Here is an 18359-nt window from a genome sequence, read left to right as displayed (position 1 = left end):
GGGGGGTGAGGAGGGGGGGGGGGTGAGGAGGGGGGGGGGGGGTGAGGAGGGGGGGGTTGAGGAGGGGGGGGGGGGTGAGGAGGGGGGGGGGGGAGGAGGGGGGGGGGTGAGGAGGGGGGGGGGTGAGGAGGGGGGGGGGGTGAGGAGGGGGGGGGTGAGGAGGGGGTGGGGGGTGAGGAGGGGGGGGGGTGAGGAGGGGGGGGTGAGGAGGAGGGGGTGAGGAGGAGGGGGGGGTGAGGAGGGGGGGGTGAGGAGGGGGGGTGAGGAGGGGGGGGGTGAGGAGGGGGGGTGAGGAGGGGGGGGTGAGGAGGGGGGGGTGAGGAGGGGGGGGCTGAGGAGGGGGCTGAGGAGGGGTGAGGAGGAGGGGGGCTGAGGAGGAGGGGGGGCTGAGGAGGAGGGGGCTGAGGAGGAGGGGGGCTGAGGAGGAGGGGGGCTGAGGAGGAGGGGGCTGAGGAGGAGGGGGGGTGAGGAGGGAGGGGGGTGAGGAGGGGGGGGTGAGGAGGGGAGGAGGGGGGTGAGGAGGGGGGGGTGAGGAGGGGGGGGTGAGGAGGGGGTGAGGGGGGGGGGTGAGGAGGGGGGGGTGAGGAGGGGGGGCTGAGGAAGGGGGCTGAGGAGGAGGGGTGGCGGGGCTGAGGAGGAGGGGGGCTGAGGAGGAGGGGGGCTGAGGAGGAGGGGGCTGAGGAGGAGGGGGGCTGAGGAGGAGGGGGGCTGAGGAGGAGGGGGGCTGAGGAGGAGGGGGGCTGAGGAGGAGGGGGGCTGAGGAGGAGGGGGGCTGAGGAGGAGGGGGGCTGAGGAGGAGGGGGGCTGAGGAGGAGGGGGGGGTGAGGAGGAGGGGGGGTGAGGAGGGGGGGGTGAGGGAGGGGGGGGGTGAGGAAGGGGGCTGAGGAAGGGGGCTGAGGAGGAGGGTGGGTGGCGGGGCTGAGGAGGAGGGGGGCTGAGGAAGGGGGGTGAGGAAGGGGGGCTGAGGAGGGAGGGGTGGCGGGGGCTGAGGAGGGAGGGGGGCTGAGGAGGAGGGGGGCTGAGGAGGAGGGGGGCTGAGGAGGAGGGGGGCTGAGGAGGAGGGGGGGCTGAGGAGGAGGGGGGCTGAGAGGAGGGGGGCTGAGGAGGAGGGGGGCTGAGGAGGAGGGGGGCTGAGGAGGAGGGGGGCTGAGGAGGAGGGGGGGGTGAGAGAGGAGGGGGGCTGAGGAGGAGGGGGGGGGTGAGGAGGAGGGGGGCTGAGGAGGAGGGGGGCTGAGGAGGAGGGGGGGTGAGGAGGAGGGGTGGCGGGGCTGAGGAGGAGGGGTGGCGGGGCTGAGGAGGAGGGGGCGGGGCTGAGGAGGAGGGGGGGCGGGGCTGAGGAGGAGGGGGGCGGGGCTGAGGAGGAGGGGGGCGGGGCTGAGGAGGAGGGGGGCGGGGCTGAGGAGGAGGGGGGGCGGGGCTGAGGAGGAGGGGGCGGGGCTGAGGAGGAGGGGGGGGCGGGGCTGAGGAGGAGGGGTGGCGGGGCTGAGGAGGAGGGGGGCTGAGGAGGAGGGGGCCTGAGGAGGAGGGGGGCTGAGGAGGAGGGGGCTGAGGAGGAGGGGGGCTGAGGAGGAGGGGGGCTGAGGAGGAGGGGGGCTGAGGAGGAGGGGGGCTGAGGAGGAGGGGGGCTGAGGAGGAGGGGGGGGGGTGAGGAGGAGGGGGGGGGGTGAGGAGGGAGGGGGGCTGAGGAGGAGGGGGGCTGAGGAGGAGGGGGGCTGAGGAGGAGGGGGGGTGAGGAGGAGGGGTGGCGGGCTGAGGAGGAGGGGTGGCGGGGCTGAGGAGGAGGGGGGGCGGGGCTGAGGAGGAGGGGGGGCGGGGCTGAGGAGGAGGGGGGGCGGGGCTGAGGAGGAGGGGGGGCGGGGCTGAGGAGGAGGGGGGGCGGGGCTGAGGAGGAGGGGGGGCGGGGCTGAGGAGGAGGGGGGGCGGGGCTGAGGAGGAGGGGGGGCGGGGCTGAGGAGGAGGGGGGGGCGGGGCTGAGGAGGAGGGGGGGCGGGGCTGAGGAGGAGGGGGGGCGGGCTGAGGAGGAGGGGGCGGGCTGAGGAGGAGGGGGGCGGGGCTGAGGAGGAGGGGGCGGGGCTGAGGAGGAGGGGGCGGGGCTGAGGAGGAGGGGCGGGGGCTGAGGAGGAGGGGGGCGGGGCTGAGGAGGAGGGGGGGCGGGGCTGAGGAGGAGGGGGGCGGGGCTGAGGAGGAGGGGGGCGGGCTGAGGAGGAGGGGGGCGGGGCTGAGAGGAGAGGGGGCGGGGCTGAGGAGGAGGGGGGGCGAAGGTGAGGAGGAGGGGGGCGAAGGTGAGGAGGAGGGGGGGCGAAGGTGAGGAGGAGGGGGGGCGAGGGTGAGGAGGAGGGGGGCGAGGGTGAGGAGGGGGTGGGCGAGGGTGAGGAGGGGGGGCGAGGGTGAGGAGGGGGGGCGAGGGTGAGGAGGGGGCGCGGGGTGAGGAGGGGGGTGAGGAGGGGGGGTGAGGAGGGGGGGTGAGGAGGGGGAGTATGGGGGTGTTTGTGAGGTGGGGGGTGGGGGTGAGGAGGGTGGGGTGTGAGGAGGGGAGGGGAGGGCGGGGGTGAGGAGGGGGGGTGATGAGGGGGGGCGGAGGTGGGGGGGCGGGGGTGAGGTGGGGGTGAGGTGAGGAGGGGGGATGAGGAGGGGGGATGAGGAGGGGGGGATGAGGAGGGGGGGATGAGGAGGGGGGATGAGGAGGGGGGGTGAGGAGGGGGGGGTGAGGAGGGGGGGGGGTGAGGAGGGGGGTGAGGAGGGGGGGGTGAGGAGGAGGGGGGTGAGGAGGGGGGGGGTGAGGAGGGGGGTTGAGGAGGGGGGGTGAGGAGGGGGGGTGAGGAGGGGGGGTGAGGAGGGGGGGTGAGGAGGGGAGTATGGGGGTGTTTGTGAGGTGGGGGGTGGGGGTGAGGAGGGTGGGTGTGAGGAGGGGAGGGGAGGGTGGGGGTGAGGAGGGGGAGGGTGGGGGTGAGGAGGGGAGGGTGGGGGTGAGGAGTGGGCGAGTGGAGGGGGTGTGTGGAGGGGTGGGCGGGCGAGGAGGGGGGTGGGGGGTGGGCGGGCGAGGAGGGGGTGGGGGGTGGGGCGGGCGAGGGGGGGTGGGGGGTGGGCGGGCGAGGGGGGGTGGGGGGGTGGGCGGGCGAGGGGGGTGGGGGGTGGGCGGGCGAGGAGGGGTGTGGGGGGTGGGCGAGGAGGGGTGTGGGGGTGGGCGAGGAGGGGGTGTGGGGGTGGGCGAGGAGGGGGGGGGGGGTGGGCGAGGAGGGGGGTGGGGGTGGGCGAGGAGGGGGGTGGGGGGTGGGCGAGGAGGGGGGTGGGGGTGGGCGAGGAGGAGGGTGGGGGTGGGCGAGGAGGGGGGTGGGGGGGTGGGTGGGCAACGAGGGGGGTTGAGGAGGTCTGGGGGTGAGGAGGGGGTGGGGGGGTGAGGAGGGGGGTGGGGGGGTGAGGCGAGTGTGGGGGGGGTAAGGAGGGGGGGGTGAGGAGTGAGTGGGGGTGAGGAGGTGGGGGGTTGATGTGGGGGGGTGATGTGGGGGGGGGGTGAGGAGGTGGGGTGGGGGGTGAGGAGGGGGGGGTGGGGGGGGTGAGGAGGGGGGGTGGGGGGGGTGAGGAGAATGCTGGGGGGGATGAGGTGGATGAGGAGGGGGGTTGAGGGGTGGGTGAGGGGTGAGATGGGGGGGGATGAGGAGGTGGGGTGGGGGTGAGGAGCGGGTGGGTTGTGGGGGGGGGAGTGGGCGGGCAGTTTTTTTTTGGGGGGGTGGGAGGGCAGTTATTTTTTGTGGGGGGGGGGGGGAGAGGGGGAGTAGGGGGGCGGTCAGTTTGCGGGGTGGGAGGAGGGGGGGAGAGGGGGGAGTAGGGGGGCGGTCAGTTTGCGGGGTGGGAGGGGGGGATATTCCAGGTTGCCGCGGTCTACGGTTTCCTGTCACACATCATCTTGGTCTCGGAGTGGAAGTGAGAAGGTCGCAGCTGCAGTCAGCGCTGCCTCAGAGCCGCCTCTCCCCTGTCTGCAAGGCAGCGTCACAGGCACAGCGGCAGCGGCGGCGGGCAGACAGACAAGTCCAGGAAAGCTCCTCTCTCGCACATCAGCAAAAAGGGGAAGGAAAAACAGGTGGATAAAAGCAGCCGCCCGCTCTTAAATAGACTCAATTAGAATGGATGATTGAGAGGCGTCAATTGGCATCAGACGTTTGACATGTGCAGGTAGCGGGTTTACTGTCTTTCTGAAGGGGGTGGGTTGAGGAGGGGTGGCGGGAAGTGTTGATTTTATAAAAAAGGGGGCTGCCTCCAGCATGTATCGCATGTGGTCCTAGTATGTGCACTGAAAGGTTAACTCTCTGCCTACTGCATATAAATTATGCGTGACATGTTTAGCTGTGCTTCCTTATATGGGCCAGTGCTGTATTTCAGTACAGTATGAGCCGTGCCAAGTTTACAGGGAGGAAGACGACTCTACATGACTTGTTTTTCTCTCTCTCTCCACTATTTGCAGCGCGTCACCCCGTAACTGTTAGAAAAGTAAGTGCTCGCTGTGTTGCCGGACTCTCTCTTTTATTTCAAAAGCCCTTTTGCCCAGATGGTCATTCTAAAATGCAGGAGCCATGACCGTGGGTTGTAACGTGCGTTTAAAAAGAAAAATCGCATTAAGGATCGGAGCCTCCATGTGTGTTTATTTTTTTGATTTTATTTCTGGGGTTTTGAAAGAGCGAAGGAGTTTGCCAAGGTAAGGCATCACTGGAAAATGTACTGTGTTGAACTTCGTTTTTTCTTTTGGCAACCCTATGTGGGGCCATCTGATAAGGTTGTTGTCTGCCTCTGGCTTGGGCCACTCCCCTGTGACCACCTTATGGCCTTGGCCCGTTCTGCCTCACTCTTTCCCGGCTTCACCCTGAGTCTCATTTTTATGTCGGGTCAGTGAAAATAACCTGGGTTGATGGTGGGGGGGTTGGGCGTGGAGGTGGGTAGTTGGGTGTTGTTCAGTGGAGAAGCATTGAGCTTGTGGTTTTTGTACCAGACCTTGCTTTCTGCGTGACTCAAATGATAATGGCAATGTTGGAGAGGGGGGTGGGAATGAAAATTGAATGATCCAAACAAGATATGGGGGGGGGGGGGGGGGGTGAAAGAGGGCTCTCTGAATTTAAGATAATCCAGATGTTTGAGCTTTTTCCAATGGCCCGGTTCAGTGAATCAGTTACCAGAGAGAGAGAGAAAGAAAGAGGAAGGGAGATATAAGAATAATTGATAACTAAAGGACAGAGGGACACCGAGCCATCGGGCTGCCACTTCTGCAACCCATGTTTGGCATGTGCTCGCACCCACTGTGTTGGCCGTTCCGTTGCACAGATGGTTCAGCATCGGGTGATTTTGTGTGCTGTAAAATGGCTACCTTTGTGACATCAGACAAATTTGGATTCGAGAGTTGGCGCCCTTGACTAGGACCAATCTTTCCTCTCTCTCTTCTCCCCCCCCCCCCCCCCCCCCGTGAAATAGAGCCCTGTGTGGATTAGTAGAAATATTCAAGTTTCTAGAATGGCCTATTAACCGTGTGTGCTCTCGCACCCCACCCCTCCACCCCCACTCATTGCCGTCAGTACGAATGATAATAAAATGCTTTATCAACATAAATCCAGCCTCGAGTCACCACGGAGAGCATTTGGGCGATTAAAAACTGAAGGGAAGAGAGAGGAAGCCTGCTTCAGCGAGCAAATTCTTACCGACAATTTCCATCTGTGGCTTGAGTGAGCCAGGATCATACCGTTACCTCTTAGCTAACCATCCTGAGCAAACCACACATTGCTCCGGATATATGTAATTTGTGTTTAAATTATTCGACAAATTATTTTGTTCTTGGACCCACTTCAAAACCCCGTAGGTTCTCCTAGTGGTGCATATATCGATCGTATACGAAATTGATCAGAAATTTCTGTGGGACTGCTTCTGGTCATAAAGGTCGACTCTTGATTGAGATGATTGTATTTAAGTTTCGCCATGGTTTAATAGAGTAAATTTTGACTACTTTAGTAGCACCGTTTATGACTCCAGGATCAACGTATTTTCAAAAACGAGTCACTCTCTGTCATTTAGGTAGCTGCGCTATTTGTATTGAGTTGCTATCTTGTGATGTTGTGGTGAGTTCAACTCTGGTAATCCTACCGTTTGGATTCTTGTCCCCAGCGTGTCAGATTTCCAAGATTATCAGTGACCAGGGACTCACTTCCCCAAGCCCTGCTCAATTGGCAAAGAAAATAGATGCAACTGGAACTCGCCTGTTGCAACCCCCCCCCCCCACCCCCCACTATGCACACCCACAAAGACACATGTGACATAAATGCCCCCACACATACGCACAAATCGGGTCCAGTAGCTCCAGATGGGAGACGGCGACAGATTTCCCATTAGAGCCATTGTTAGAGCAAGATATCTTCTCCTAATTATTTCCACTGAGCTGGGTGTGCATTTGGTAATTAACGGAGGGTTGTGCACGCCCCACAATGGGATTTCATAACCCGATCCAGGCAGCACTCTCCCAAGATGTTCCATAGAACAAGGACGAGAAATGAAACAGAGGCCTCGTGTGTCCATTCCGCTGGCACAGACGGAAGAGAGCTTGGGATACAATTTGAGAAAGAGTTAGGAAATCTCTCTCAGCGCCATTTGGTGAATAATATCCCTTGGTCAGATTAACTGGTCCATTATTTTCACTTGAGTCTGTAGGAGCTTGCTAAGCGATCCCTGCATTGCAAAGAACTCCAAAGTGCCTCCACAGAATTTGGAATACAGAAACAGGTTGTTCAGACTAATTAATCTATTCTGGTGTTTATGCTCTCCACAATTTAAACTCTGCAACAAATCCTCCATTCCTGTCTCCCTCGGGTATTTGCACAGCTCCCTCTTCATTGCATTTCTAAAATTCACCTCAACAAGCCTTGGTGGTAATGAGTTTCACATTCTAACTATTCACTAGGCAAATTCCTCATTGGATTTATTAGTAACAACCTTATATTTCAGTCCTTTAGGTGTTGACTTTTCCCACCCCGATGAGAAACATCTTAACTATCGCTGCCCTCTCAACTCCCTCCTTATGTTCAACTAGTTATATTGCCCTTTCCTCGATGACTAAGAAAGGCCAAGTTTTCTTTACAGACACCCACACAAAGATTTCTAGACTGAATTGCCAACAAAATGCTCACCCACTTATCAATTGAACCAAAACCCATCCACCATCACTGCAGTTGACCAATAAACAAGCAGCGATGTAACGCAGTAAAAATGGGATTCCGGTTGATTCTGTCCATGTGGGCCAGGACTTTATGGCCGTTCCCACCCAGCGGGATACTGCAGTTCCGCCAAAGTAAATGGCAATTTAAATGGCTCGCCCCATCTGCTGGGGTGAGACATGCTGTTGCCATAAAATCCTTGCCATGGTTTCACCACCAGCCTCTGCCCTCCTTGCGCTTCCGCCCCGTCTTGCTGAACCTCGAGCACCAGAATTACACCCACTGGAATGGGCCCCCCTACAGCATCCCTCCTCATTGACTTCCGGAATTTAATGGTAAGTTGCTGAACACAGCGGGTCTGGTGGCCTGAAGTGCATATGTTTTAATGCAAGGAGCATTACGGGTAAGGCAGATGAACTTAGAGCTTGGATTACTACTTGGAACTATGATGTTGTTGCCATTACAGAGACCTGGTTGAGGGAAGGGCAGGATTGGCAGCTAAACGTTCCAGGATTTAGATGTTTCAGGCGGGATAGAGGGGGATGTAAAAGGGGAGGCGGAGTTGCACTACTTGTTCGGGAGAATATCACAGCTATACTGCGAGAGGACACCTCAGAGGGCAGTGAGGCTATATGGGTAGAGATCAGGAATAAGAAGGGTGCAGTCACAATGTTGGGGGTATACTACAGGCCTCCCAACAGCCAGCGGGAGATAGAGGAGCAGATAGGTAGACAGATTTTGGAAAAGAGTGAAAACAACAGGGTTGTGGTGATGGGAGACTTCAACTTCCCCAATATTGACTGGGACTCACTTAGTGCCAGGGGCTTAGACGGGGCGGGTTTGTAAGGAGCATCCAGGAGGGCTTCTTAAAACAATATGTAAACAGTCCAACTAGGGAAGGGCGGGTACTGGACCTGGTATTGGGGAATGAGCCCGGCCAGGTGGTAGATGTTTCAGTAGGGGAGCATTTCGGTAACAGTGACCACAATTCAGTAAGTTTTCAAGTACTGGTGGACAAGGATAAGAGTGGTCCGAGGATGAATGTGCTAAATTGGGGGAAGGCTAATTATAACAATATTAGGCGGGAACTGAAAAACATAGATTGGGGGCGGATGTTTGAGGGCAAATCAACATCTGACATGTGGGAGGCTTTCAAGTGTCAGTTGAAAGGAATACAGGACAGGCATGTTCCTGTGAGGAAGAAAGATAAATACGGCAATTTTCGGGAACCTTGGATGACGAGTGATATTGTAGGCCTCGTCAAAAAGAAAAAGGAGGCATTTGTCAGGGCTAAAAGGCTGGGAACAGACGAAGCCTGTGTGGCATATAAGGAAAGTAGGAAGGAACTTAAGCAAGGAGTCAGGAGGGCTAGAAGGGGTCATGAAAAGTCATTGGCAAATAGGGTTAAGGAAAATCCCAAGGCTTTTTACACGTACATAAAAAGCAAGAGGGTAGGCAGGGAAAGGGTTGGCCCACTGAAGGATAGGCAAGGGAATCTATGTGTGGAGCAGAGGAAATGGGCGAGGTACTAAATGAATACTTTGCATCAGTATTCACCAAAGAGAAGGAATTGGTAGATGTTGAGTCTGGAGAAGGGGGTGTGTAGATAGCCTGGGTCACATTGTGATCCAAAAAGACGAGGTGTTGGGTGTCTTAAAAAATATTAAGGTAGATAAGTCCCCAGGGCCTGATGGGATCTACCCCAGAATACTGAAGGAGGCTGGAGAGGAAATTGCTGAGGCCTTGACAGAAATATTTGGATCCTCGCTGTCTTCAGGGGATGTCCCGGAGGACTGGAGAATAGCCAATGTTGTTCCTCTGTTTAAGAAGGGTAGCAAGGATAATCCCGGGAACTACAGGCCGGTGAGCCTTACTTCAGTTGTAGGGAAATTACTGGAGAGAATTCTTCAAGACAGGATCTACTCCCATTTGGAAGCAAATGGACGTATTAGTGAGAGGCAGCATGGTTTTGTGAAGGGGAGGTCGTGTCTCACTAACTTGATAGAGTTTTCCGAGGAGGTCACTAAGATGATTGATGCAGGTAGGGCAGTAGATGTTGTCTATATGGACTTCAGTAAGGCCTTTGACAAGGTCCCTCATGGTAGACTAGTACAAAAGGTGAAGTCACACGGGATCAGGGGTGAACTGGCAAGGTGGATACAGAACTGGCTAGGCCATAGAAGGCAGAGGGTAGCAATGGAGGGATGCTTTTCTAATTGGAGGGCTGTGACCAGTGGTGTTCCACAGGGATCAGTGCTGGGACCTTTGCTCTTTGTAGTATATATAAATGATTTGGAGGAAAATGTAACTTGGTCTGATTAGTAAGTTTGCAGACGACACAAAGGTTGGTGGAATTGCGGATAGCGATGAGGACTGTCTGAGGATACAGCAGGATTTAGATTGTCTGGAGACTTGGGCGGAGAGATGGCAGATGGAGTTTAATCCGGACAAATGTGAGGTAATGCATTTTGGAAGGGCTAATGCAGGTAGGGAATATACAGTGAATGGTAGAACCCTCAAGAGTATTGAAAGTCAAAGAGATCTAGGAGTACAGGTCCACAGGTCATTGAAAGGGGCAACACAGGTGGAGAAGGTAGTCAAAAAGGCATACGGCATGCTTGCCTTCATTGGCCGGGGCATTGAGTATAAGAATTGGCAGGTCATGTTGCAGCTGTATAGAACCTTAGTTAGGCCACACTTGGAGTATAGTGTTCAATTCTGGTCGCCACACTACCAGAAGGATGTGGAGGCTTAGAGAGGGTGCAGAAGAGATTTACCAGAATGTTGCCTGGTATGGAGGGCATAAGCTATGAGGAGCAATTGAATAAACTCGGTTTGTTCTCACTGGAACGAAGGAGGTTGAGGGGCGACCTGATAGAGGTATACAAAATTATGAGGGGCATAGACAGAGTGGATAGTCAGAGGCTTTTCCCCAGGGTCGAGGGGTCAATTACTAGGGGGCATAGGTTTAAGGTGAGAGGGGCAAGGTTTAGAGTAGATGTACGAGGCAAGTTTTTTACGCAGAGGGTAGTGGGTGCCTGGAACTCACTACCGGAGGAGGTAGTGGAAGCAGGGACGATAGGGACATTTAAGGGCATCTTGACAAATATATGAATAGGATGGGAATAGAAGGATACGGAACAGGAAGTGTAGAAGATTGTAGTTTAGTCGGGCAGTAATGGTCGGCACGGGCTTGGAGGGCCGAAGGGCCTGTTCCTGTGCTGTACATTTCTTTGTTCTTGTCCCACACCTAGGGTGATCTTTTCCGGCCCCCACCCTGACGTATTTTCCGGCAGCTAGGAGGGAGGCCCGCCATTGGTCGGCAGCTGGATCTTCCCGGCTCCGCCGATGTCTCCGGGGATCTGCTTGTCCGGCGCCCTCTGCCGCCGGGGGAACACGCCGCAGGGGCTCCCCATCGGCAGGACCGGAAAGATCCTGCCAGCGGGGGAAAGCCAGACAACTTTGGTCCTGGTGTTGTATGGGGGTCTCCCAAGAATTGACTGCCCTCCTAACATTATCCTTGCTCAACTTCCAGGGGTTAGTTGGTCAGGCTATCCATTTAAGCATTTGTGAGGAAGGGGAGAAAGAAAAACTTAACGGTTTTCTTACGGATAGGAACATGATGACCAATCATTGAGATCTGCCCAAGTTCAGCCCCTCCACACAGGTCTGCCCGATTTATTTTAAGGAATTGATCCACCCGACACTGCGATTGTCTGAAATCAGGAAATGCTTTGTCAACCGCAGATAATAGAAGAAACATGGAACTCTCGTCCAAACCCCACATCCCCCAGTAAAGCTGTGGATGCTGGGGGACACTTGAAGCTTTCGGGGCTAAAATCAACAGTTTTCTGTATGGGAATGGTATCCAGGGATATGAAGCAAAGGCAGATAAATAGAGTTGAGGTGCAGCCCGTCCATGATCTAATTGGTAGTAGGCCTGAGAAGCTGGATGGCTTCCTTCTGCTCTGACTGTTCCTATCAGAAACCTGCATTTCTATAACTTTTAGGCTTTGAATTCGGTTGGCATTTGCGCGTTATCTAACATTACTACAGGAGCATTGTTACAGCTATCCCATCTTATTAGATTTCCCCTGCGTGAGTTAAGGAGTGAAGATGGCGGATATGTGGCTATATCTTGCATTGCATTTGTCACAATTCCGAATGTAATAATCTTCACATTTCTACGGAGCATTCGTTGGGAAGGGAGCTCACTGAAATCCATGTGAGTATCAGCAAAGAACTTCGTTCCTGAGGTGTTGATCAGAAATAAAAGTGAAACAAATTGAGCGACATGAAAGTTGTGATAGTGTTGGTAGCTTGCTGTTATAATTTAATGAAAGGTAGTAGTAATGGAAGAGAGCGCAGTAATTAAGGGATGTTATTTGCACTTCTTCATTTGCTAAAATGGCCTATGATTACTAGCTTGAAGAGCACTAGAAAGCCATCAGTAATCGCTTGATGGATCAGTCAGCGGTTAGTAGGCTGCAGCCAATAATTTTGTACGAAAGTGGAGGCACGTTCGACATTGAATACTTACAACCAAACGTGTTTCTTAAATGTATTTTCTTTTCCACCACCTTAACGTTTTAACTGGTTGGGTTCTTTAACTGCTCATAGGCTACATATTTTAATGCACCTCTTTCCCAATCCTGGATCAAACTGAGGAAAATCTTATGAGCGACCCTTACCTCCAACTGTGCTCTCCTCTCTCTCTCTCCTCTCTCTCTCTCTCTCTCTCTCTTTCTCTCTCTCGCTCTCTCTCTCTCCTCTCTCTCTCTCTCTGTCTATCTCTGTTGTCTTCCCCGCTAAGATCGACACAGAATGGAGAAGCGGTTCACTCTGTCCTTTAATTTACTCTGACAGTGGACAGGATGAGAAAGGTAGCACGTGGAAATAGTTCTTTGCAGCTGCAAATAGTCCGAAACTTGGGGTAAAAGAACCCAGGTGAATTTGTTTGGATTGTCAATATTAAGGACTGCAGCACAAACTGAAGCCATAATAGTGCCTCAACCTTTGGTAATATATCAAAGGGAAAGAAGACTTACCGTGGCCAATGCATTCACTTCATCATAATTATGATATTCAAGTAGGGGTTACAAAAATAGCAAGTGGAAAAGAAACCTTCATGAGGCATTCGTCCCTCTCACAGATTAATAGTACACACCCAGAGAGATCTCATGACTTATTTCCACAATCTTGAGCTCATTCAAAATTCTGCTGCTCTTTTCCTGACTCCCGTACACCCATCCTGCACTCACTGACTTCTTGTCGGCTCTCAATCTGGCAACACTTCAATTTAAAATTTTTCATTCCTGATTGCAAATTGCTGCCCAGAAGAACACCCCCCCCCCAGCCCTGCAATCCTCCCGTGATTTCTACATTCTTCCAGTTCTGCCCACTTACGCATGCCCAAATTTTAACACTTCACCAGTGGCAGCCGTGCCTCCTGTTGCCTCTGCCCTTCACTATGGAATTCCCGCCCTAAAGCGCTCTCTGTCTCTCCACCTCTCTTTCCTTCTTCAAGAAGCTTCTTCATAGATTATCATAGAATTTACAGTGCAGAAGGAGGCCATTCAGCCCATCGAGTCTGTACCGGCTCTTGGAAAGAGCACCCTACCCAAGGTCAACACCTCCACCCTATCCCCACAACTCAGTAACCTCACCCAACACTAAGGGCAATTTTGGACACTTAAGGGCAATTTATCATGGCCAATCCACCTAACCTGCACATCTTTGGACTGTGGGAGGAAACCGGAGCACCCGGAGGAAACCCACGCGCACACACAGGGAGGATGTGCAGACTCCGCACAGACAGTGACCCAAGCCGGAATCGAACCTGGGACCCTGGAGCTGTGAAGCAATTGTGCTATCCACAATGCTACCGTGCTGCCCTTGAAGCTTACCTCTTCAATCAAGCTTTTGGTCATCTGCCCTAATATCTTCGTCTGTAGCTCTTGGTTGGATCTGCTCCTGTTAAGTGCCTTGGCACAATTCGATACGTTAAAGACACTATATAAATGAAAGTTGTTGTTATTGTCCTTGACATATCTGGACGTTCCACCATAATACCAAGGCTAATACCAAGGCTAATAAGACTACCTATCAGGAAAGGTCCTTTATGGGTGTATTCTGTACTGACAGACGAATATATGAATTAGGGGCAGGAGTAATCTACTCGAGTATGCTGCTGGCAAGATTTGGCAAGGTAATCGATTCTCTTTGTCATGCAATCCGTTCTTATTTGCAGTTTTGGGTAAGGTAGAAAGGACTATACTGCTCAGTAAGCCACTGTTGAAAGGAGGCAGTGATTTGATTGTATGTGATGAAGGAGGACTGAGAGTGGTGAGGGGCTCGGATCTTTTAGGAAAGAGTTAGATAAAGAGAGGAGGAAGAACTCCCAGGAGAAAATGTTGATAACCAAAGGTTATGTTGAACTGGCAGATTGCAAGGTGGAGGAGCGAGAGCATCACCGAATAAATAATCTCCATTTTCACCTGTTCTGCATGTTAAGTGCCAGAAAGATTATCACTAAAAATACAGGGAGTAAGGAAATAAAGAAACGCCGGGGACCCGGGTTCAATACTGACCTCGGGCGACTGTGCTCTGTGTGGAGTTTGTACATTCTTCCCGTGTCTGCGTGGGTTTCCTCCGTGTACTCCGGTTTCCTCCGAAAGTCCAAAGATATGCAGGTTTGGTGGATTAGATATGCTAAAATTGTCCCTAGGTGGGGTTACAGTGATAGGGTGGGGGATTGGGCCTGGGTTAGGGTGCTCTTCCAGAGGGTCGGTGCAGACTTGATAGGCCGAATGGTCTCCCCCGACACTAGGAATTCTGATTCTCCGCTTTATTCTGTCTAAAATCCCAAGATGCAATGCAATTAACATATCGGATTAGTCACAATCTCATTGAATGATGGAGCAGACTCGCTGGGCCGAAAGGTCTGTTTCTACTCCTACGTCTTATGGAAATGCGGCAGTTTTCACACAGCAAACTGCCACAAACAACAATGTGATAATAACAAGTTAATCTGTTTTAGTGATATAAATAGAGCGATAATTATTAGCCAGTGCACAGGGGAGAACTCCCCTGCTCTCATGCCATGGGGTATTTTATGTCCTCTTGAGAGGGTAGACAGAGCCTTAGGTTAACATCTCATTCATATGAAGCTGCTCTTGACAGTGCAGCACTCTCTCAAAACTGTACTGGGGCATCAGCCCATATTTCCTGCTTCGTCTCTGTACTGGAAACCTCTGAACCCACACCCTGCTGGTTCAAGCTAATGTGCTACTCACTGAGCCGCAATGAGGAACACGAGGAATATACACAGAGAACTGTTGATATTCACAAAAAACAGCCAAGCAATTTGCTGTTGTGTAACTAATTTGTATCGTAAATAATTTCACATGGCTTTCTCGTTCATAGACCTTGCAGTGACGAGCCATATTGATGTCAGCAATGCAGATTTTTCAAATGCTACATTAATTCATTTTCAGGGCTTTGCATGGAGACAGAAAAAACTTTGCAAGTGGAGGCCCTGGAACTAAAAAATAGCGTGGAGAAAATAATTAATGAGAATGTGCTAACCTTGTACAAAACTCCCATGCTTGATGCCGTTGTGCAGGAGTGGTAATGAAGATCCATAAACTTGGATCTTCTTTTCTAAGTTGAACCCGTCTCTGATTGGGAGGATGCCCTGGGAAGGCAGGATCAAGAGTTGGACTTGCTGAAGGCCAATTCTGTGTCAGTGTTTCATTTCCTCACAATACCCCCCCCCCCCAAAAAGAAAGTGATACATTTGGTTATTTTCCTACATGGAAAGTGAGGTATTTTTTGACTAAGAGTGATCTTCAGAAGGACATTGATGACGTTTGATCAATGTTTTCATTGCATTCTGTAGATAGGAAGCAGCCTCTTGTGTTTGGAACAACTTTATATCACTTGGATGTGGCGTAAATTGTCATGAGGTCACTGTCTTCCATGGATAATAAACGCAATGGAGCTTTTCCATCTGACAGCACATCTCAAGGAGCTTTTGAAGGGAGCTGATGGAAACCAAGTAAAGAGTAGGAGCGATGAAATGAGAAGGCATTTAACAAGCTTCTTGAAAGTGGGGAAGAGCAGTAGCAAGGTGTTCAAGTTTAGGAAGATCATTCTGGATCAAGATGGCTGAAGACTAAAAGGTTACACAGTTTGAGGAATGAATTGTCAAAACCCCCTTCTTAAAATTAAGCTCAACGTTACCAGGGTTTTCACAGCCCTAAGGCACTTTACAACCATTGAAATACTTCTGTGCAGTCATCGGCCAGAATTTTCCCGCCATCTCATGGTGGGCTTCCCCTCAGCGGAGCGAGCACGACATTGGTCACCCACAGGATCTTCCGGTCTGCCGAAGTCAATGGCTCACCCATCTGCTGCCGGGCGCCAACTTCAACAGGGCCGGAAGATCCAACAAGCAGGAAGGACTGGAAAATCCAGCCTACTGTTGTCATGGAGGAACGTGAATGCCAATTTGGGTGCAGAAAAACTCCCCAGCAATATAATTAATCACCGGAAAATATACCTTCATGAAATTGGTTGGGGGATGGATGTTTGTTGATATGGAAGAACTCCCCTCCTTTTCTTTTCGAATAGTGCCGTGAGATCCATCGCTTCCGCCTGAGAGCGTAGATAGAGCCTCTGTTCAATGATTCATCTGATGTCAGCACGTCCGCACAGTGTAGCATTCCCTCAGTACTAATCAATCTACCTCTTCTACGCAAGTCTTTAGAGAGGTCTTCTGACTCAGAACGAACAATGTTTGGCTGACAATGTGTGAGGTCATATTTCCATACACATAAGATCATCAGTAAGGACTTTGCAGTGCCAGGTTGGCTGCCAGGCTGTGCCAACATAGTGCCAACTTGTGCAAACCTGGTAGTGCCAACCTGTACCAAAGTAGCAGTGCCAGGGAACTCCCTTTTCTAGCGGGAGCTATACTTCCCTTGGTGCCCCGTGCAGGATCCTGTTTCCTGTCTTTACAGACCTGGCGAGGTTTCAATATTCCATGGGAGATCATGTGCAGGCGAGGATCTTTAAACAGATGTAAATGTATGAAAATATATTTACATGAACATTACGTTACTGGTGCGAGATGAGGATAATTGGGAAAAGTGATCTCACTGGCAGAATATTGCACCGGGTTGCTGAACTCGCTGATGGCAAACACGGACGCAAAATCACCCCAATTGAGTTTTACAGCACAAAAAGAGGCCCATCGGCCCATCAAGAAGCAACCCATCTATTCCATCCATTCCCATTTTCCAATACTTGGTCCGTAGCCCTTGAATGCTATGTCATTTCAAGTGCTCACCTAAATACTCCTTAAATGTAAAAATTCTTGCTGGTCAGTCAATTACTATTCTTCCATCAGTCTCACTTGTTATTCAGTCAACCTGTGGTAATCAGGCAGTAATAAGAAGCTATTCTTTGATTGTAAGCGGATGCATCTTTCAAACTCACTTTTGCAGTCACTTAGGGGTCCCAGAGATAGGCACCAACCTGGTGCGCAATATTGGAGGAGCAAGATTGAAATGGCGCTGGGTGCTGTCAGAGCTAATGACAGCTGCAGCTTGATAATTGCCAGTGTCCTTTATTGAACCTGTGCCTGTTCTGGGTGAGTCTGTGCTGTCTAAATTTGTGTCTCGTGTTTATTACCAGAATAGGTGTGAGAAAGTTCGGAAGAAGTGACCAGATCTTGAGAGAGGGTAAAAAAAAAAGAGCTATTTTTGCAAACTGTGAAATCGCTGATACTCCAAGGTGCAAGTTAAACTGTTCAGTGTCTCAGTAACAGGAGTTTGAAACCTTTGTAAACAAGGCTGCCTTAAAGTGCTTGTCTGGACAGTTTAGAACCAAACATGCTCCTGTCACATGGCTCCCTTTGGGTATAAAATTTCAGTTGATTTGTTTCCAATTCAAATGAATGGTGCTGAATAACCCCCTAAATAGTCTTAATTCCTCAGTGCCTGTGATTCACTTCATGTTAAATAAATTAAGACGGTTGTTGTTGACTTGGAAAGCTTGACATTTGCGGCCCAGTCTCCCATGTGATGCTGGCACACTCAATGCTTATCTTGGGCCCAGGCAGCAATATGTTGTTCCATTTGAAGCTTGATATCCCAGATGCCCTAAGTGGCCACTGTGTTTATTTTATTTTTCATTCAGTGCTATGTGTTCTAACATGGAGCGGTTTCGGTCATTATGAGGTTACTAAGATTTTGCAGTGACATTTCATCAACAGAAGATCCTTTTGTTAAATTTCAGAACTGACATTGGTGAGATTTTTTTAATTAAGAGTTTGCAGGCACATGGGATCAAAGTGGACAGGCTACACAGAATTGACAGCATAGGGGCAGGCCATTCAGCTAGGACTGTGCCACCCCTTTTTTGTGCCACAGACATGTCAGGCAATGACCATCTCCAACACCGGTCTGTGCAGGTGTTTATGACCTTTCCCTCACTCCACTTCATCAGCATGGGTGGAATTTTCAGCCCTTCTTGCCAGTGGGATCTTCACTCCACAGAATTCCGAGCCTCTGATCTGCTCTAGTAACCACAGTGTGTATATGTCTGGTCCAGTTCAGTGTCTCGTCATTGCTAATCCCAGGGACGTTTGAGTGGGGAATTCAGCGATGGTATTGCCGTTGAATGTCAAAAGGAGGTGGTTAGATTCCATCTTGTTGGAGATGGTCATTGCCTGGCATGTGTGTGGCACAAAATAAGGGTGGCACCGGTAGCACAGTGGTTAGCACTGTTGCTTTACAGCTTCAGGGTCCCAGGTTCGATTCCCGGCTTGGGTCACTGTCTGTGCGGAGTCTGCACGTTCTCCCGCAAATTCTCCCCATGTCTGCGTGGGTTTCCTCCAGGTGCTCCAGATTCCTCCCACAGTCTAGAAGATGTGCACGTTAGGTGGATTGGTCATGCTAATTGCCCCATAGTGTCCAACAAAGTTAGGTGGTGTTACTGGATTAGAGGGATAGGGTGGAGGTGTGGGCTTAAGTAGGGAGCCCTTCCCAAGGTCCCGTGCAGACTCGATGGGCCAAATGGCCTCCTTCTGCACTGTAAATTCTATGATCTATAAATATTACTAGCTGGTTCTCAACCCAACCTGAATGTTGCCCGGGTCTTGCTGCATAT

The 18359-nt window shown here is 52.6% G+C and overlaps 1 protein-coding gene across 14 annotated transcripts in view; it reads left to right on the top strand.

Annotated features, from left to right (window-relative positions):
• Nucleotides 1-18359, top strand: part of mbnl1 (muscleblind-like splicing regulator 1) — a 396632-nt gene that overhangs the window by 105954 nt on the left and 272319 nt on the right. For 2 of the 14 annotated variants that reach the window (XM_072473819.1, XM_072473816.1), the window contains exon 1: nt 3973-4170. The exons of 2 other annotated variants lie outside the window; for them this stretch is intronic. Coding sequence is in view for 1 of the 12 variants with exons in the window: in XM_072473814.1 (XP_072329915.1) it covers nt 4384-4485 (102 nt within the window). In the remaining 11 variants the exon portion in view is untranslated. 10 more of the 14 variants (XM_072473817.1, XM_072473812.1, XM_072473820.1 and 7 more) reach the window with 8 other exon arrangements.

Source organism: Scyliorhinus torazame, chromosome 14 (genome assembly GCF_047496885.1).
Source record: "Scyliorhinus torazame isolate Kashiwa2021f chromosome 14, sScyTor2.1, whole genome shotgun sequence".
NCBI lineage: Eukaryota > Metazoa > Chordata > Chondrichthyes > Carcharhiniformes > Scyliorhinidae > Scyliorhinus > Scyliorhinus torazame.
This window is presented reverse-complemented; position numbering and strand designations above follow the sequence as displayed.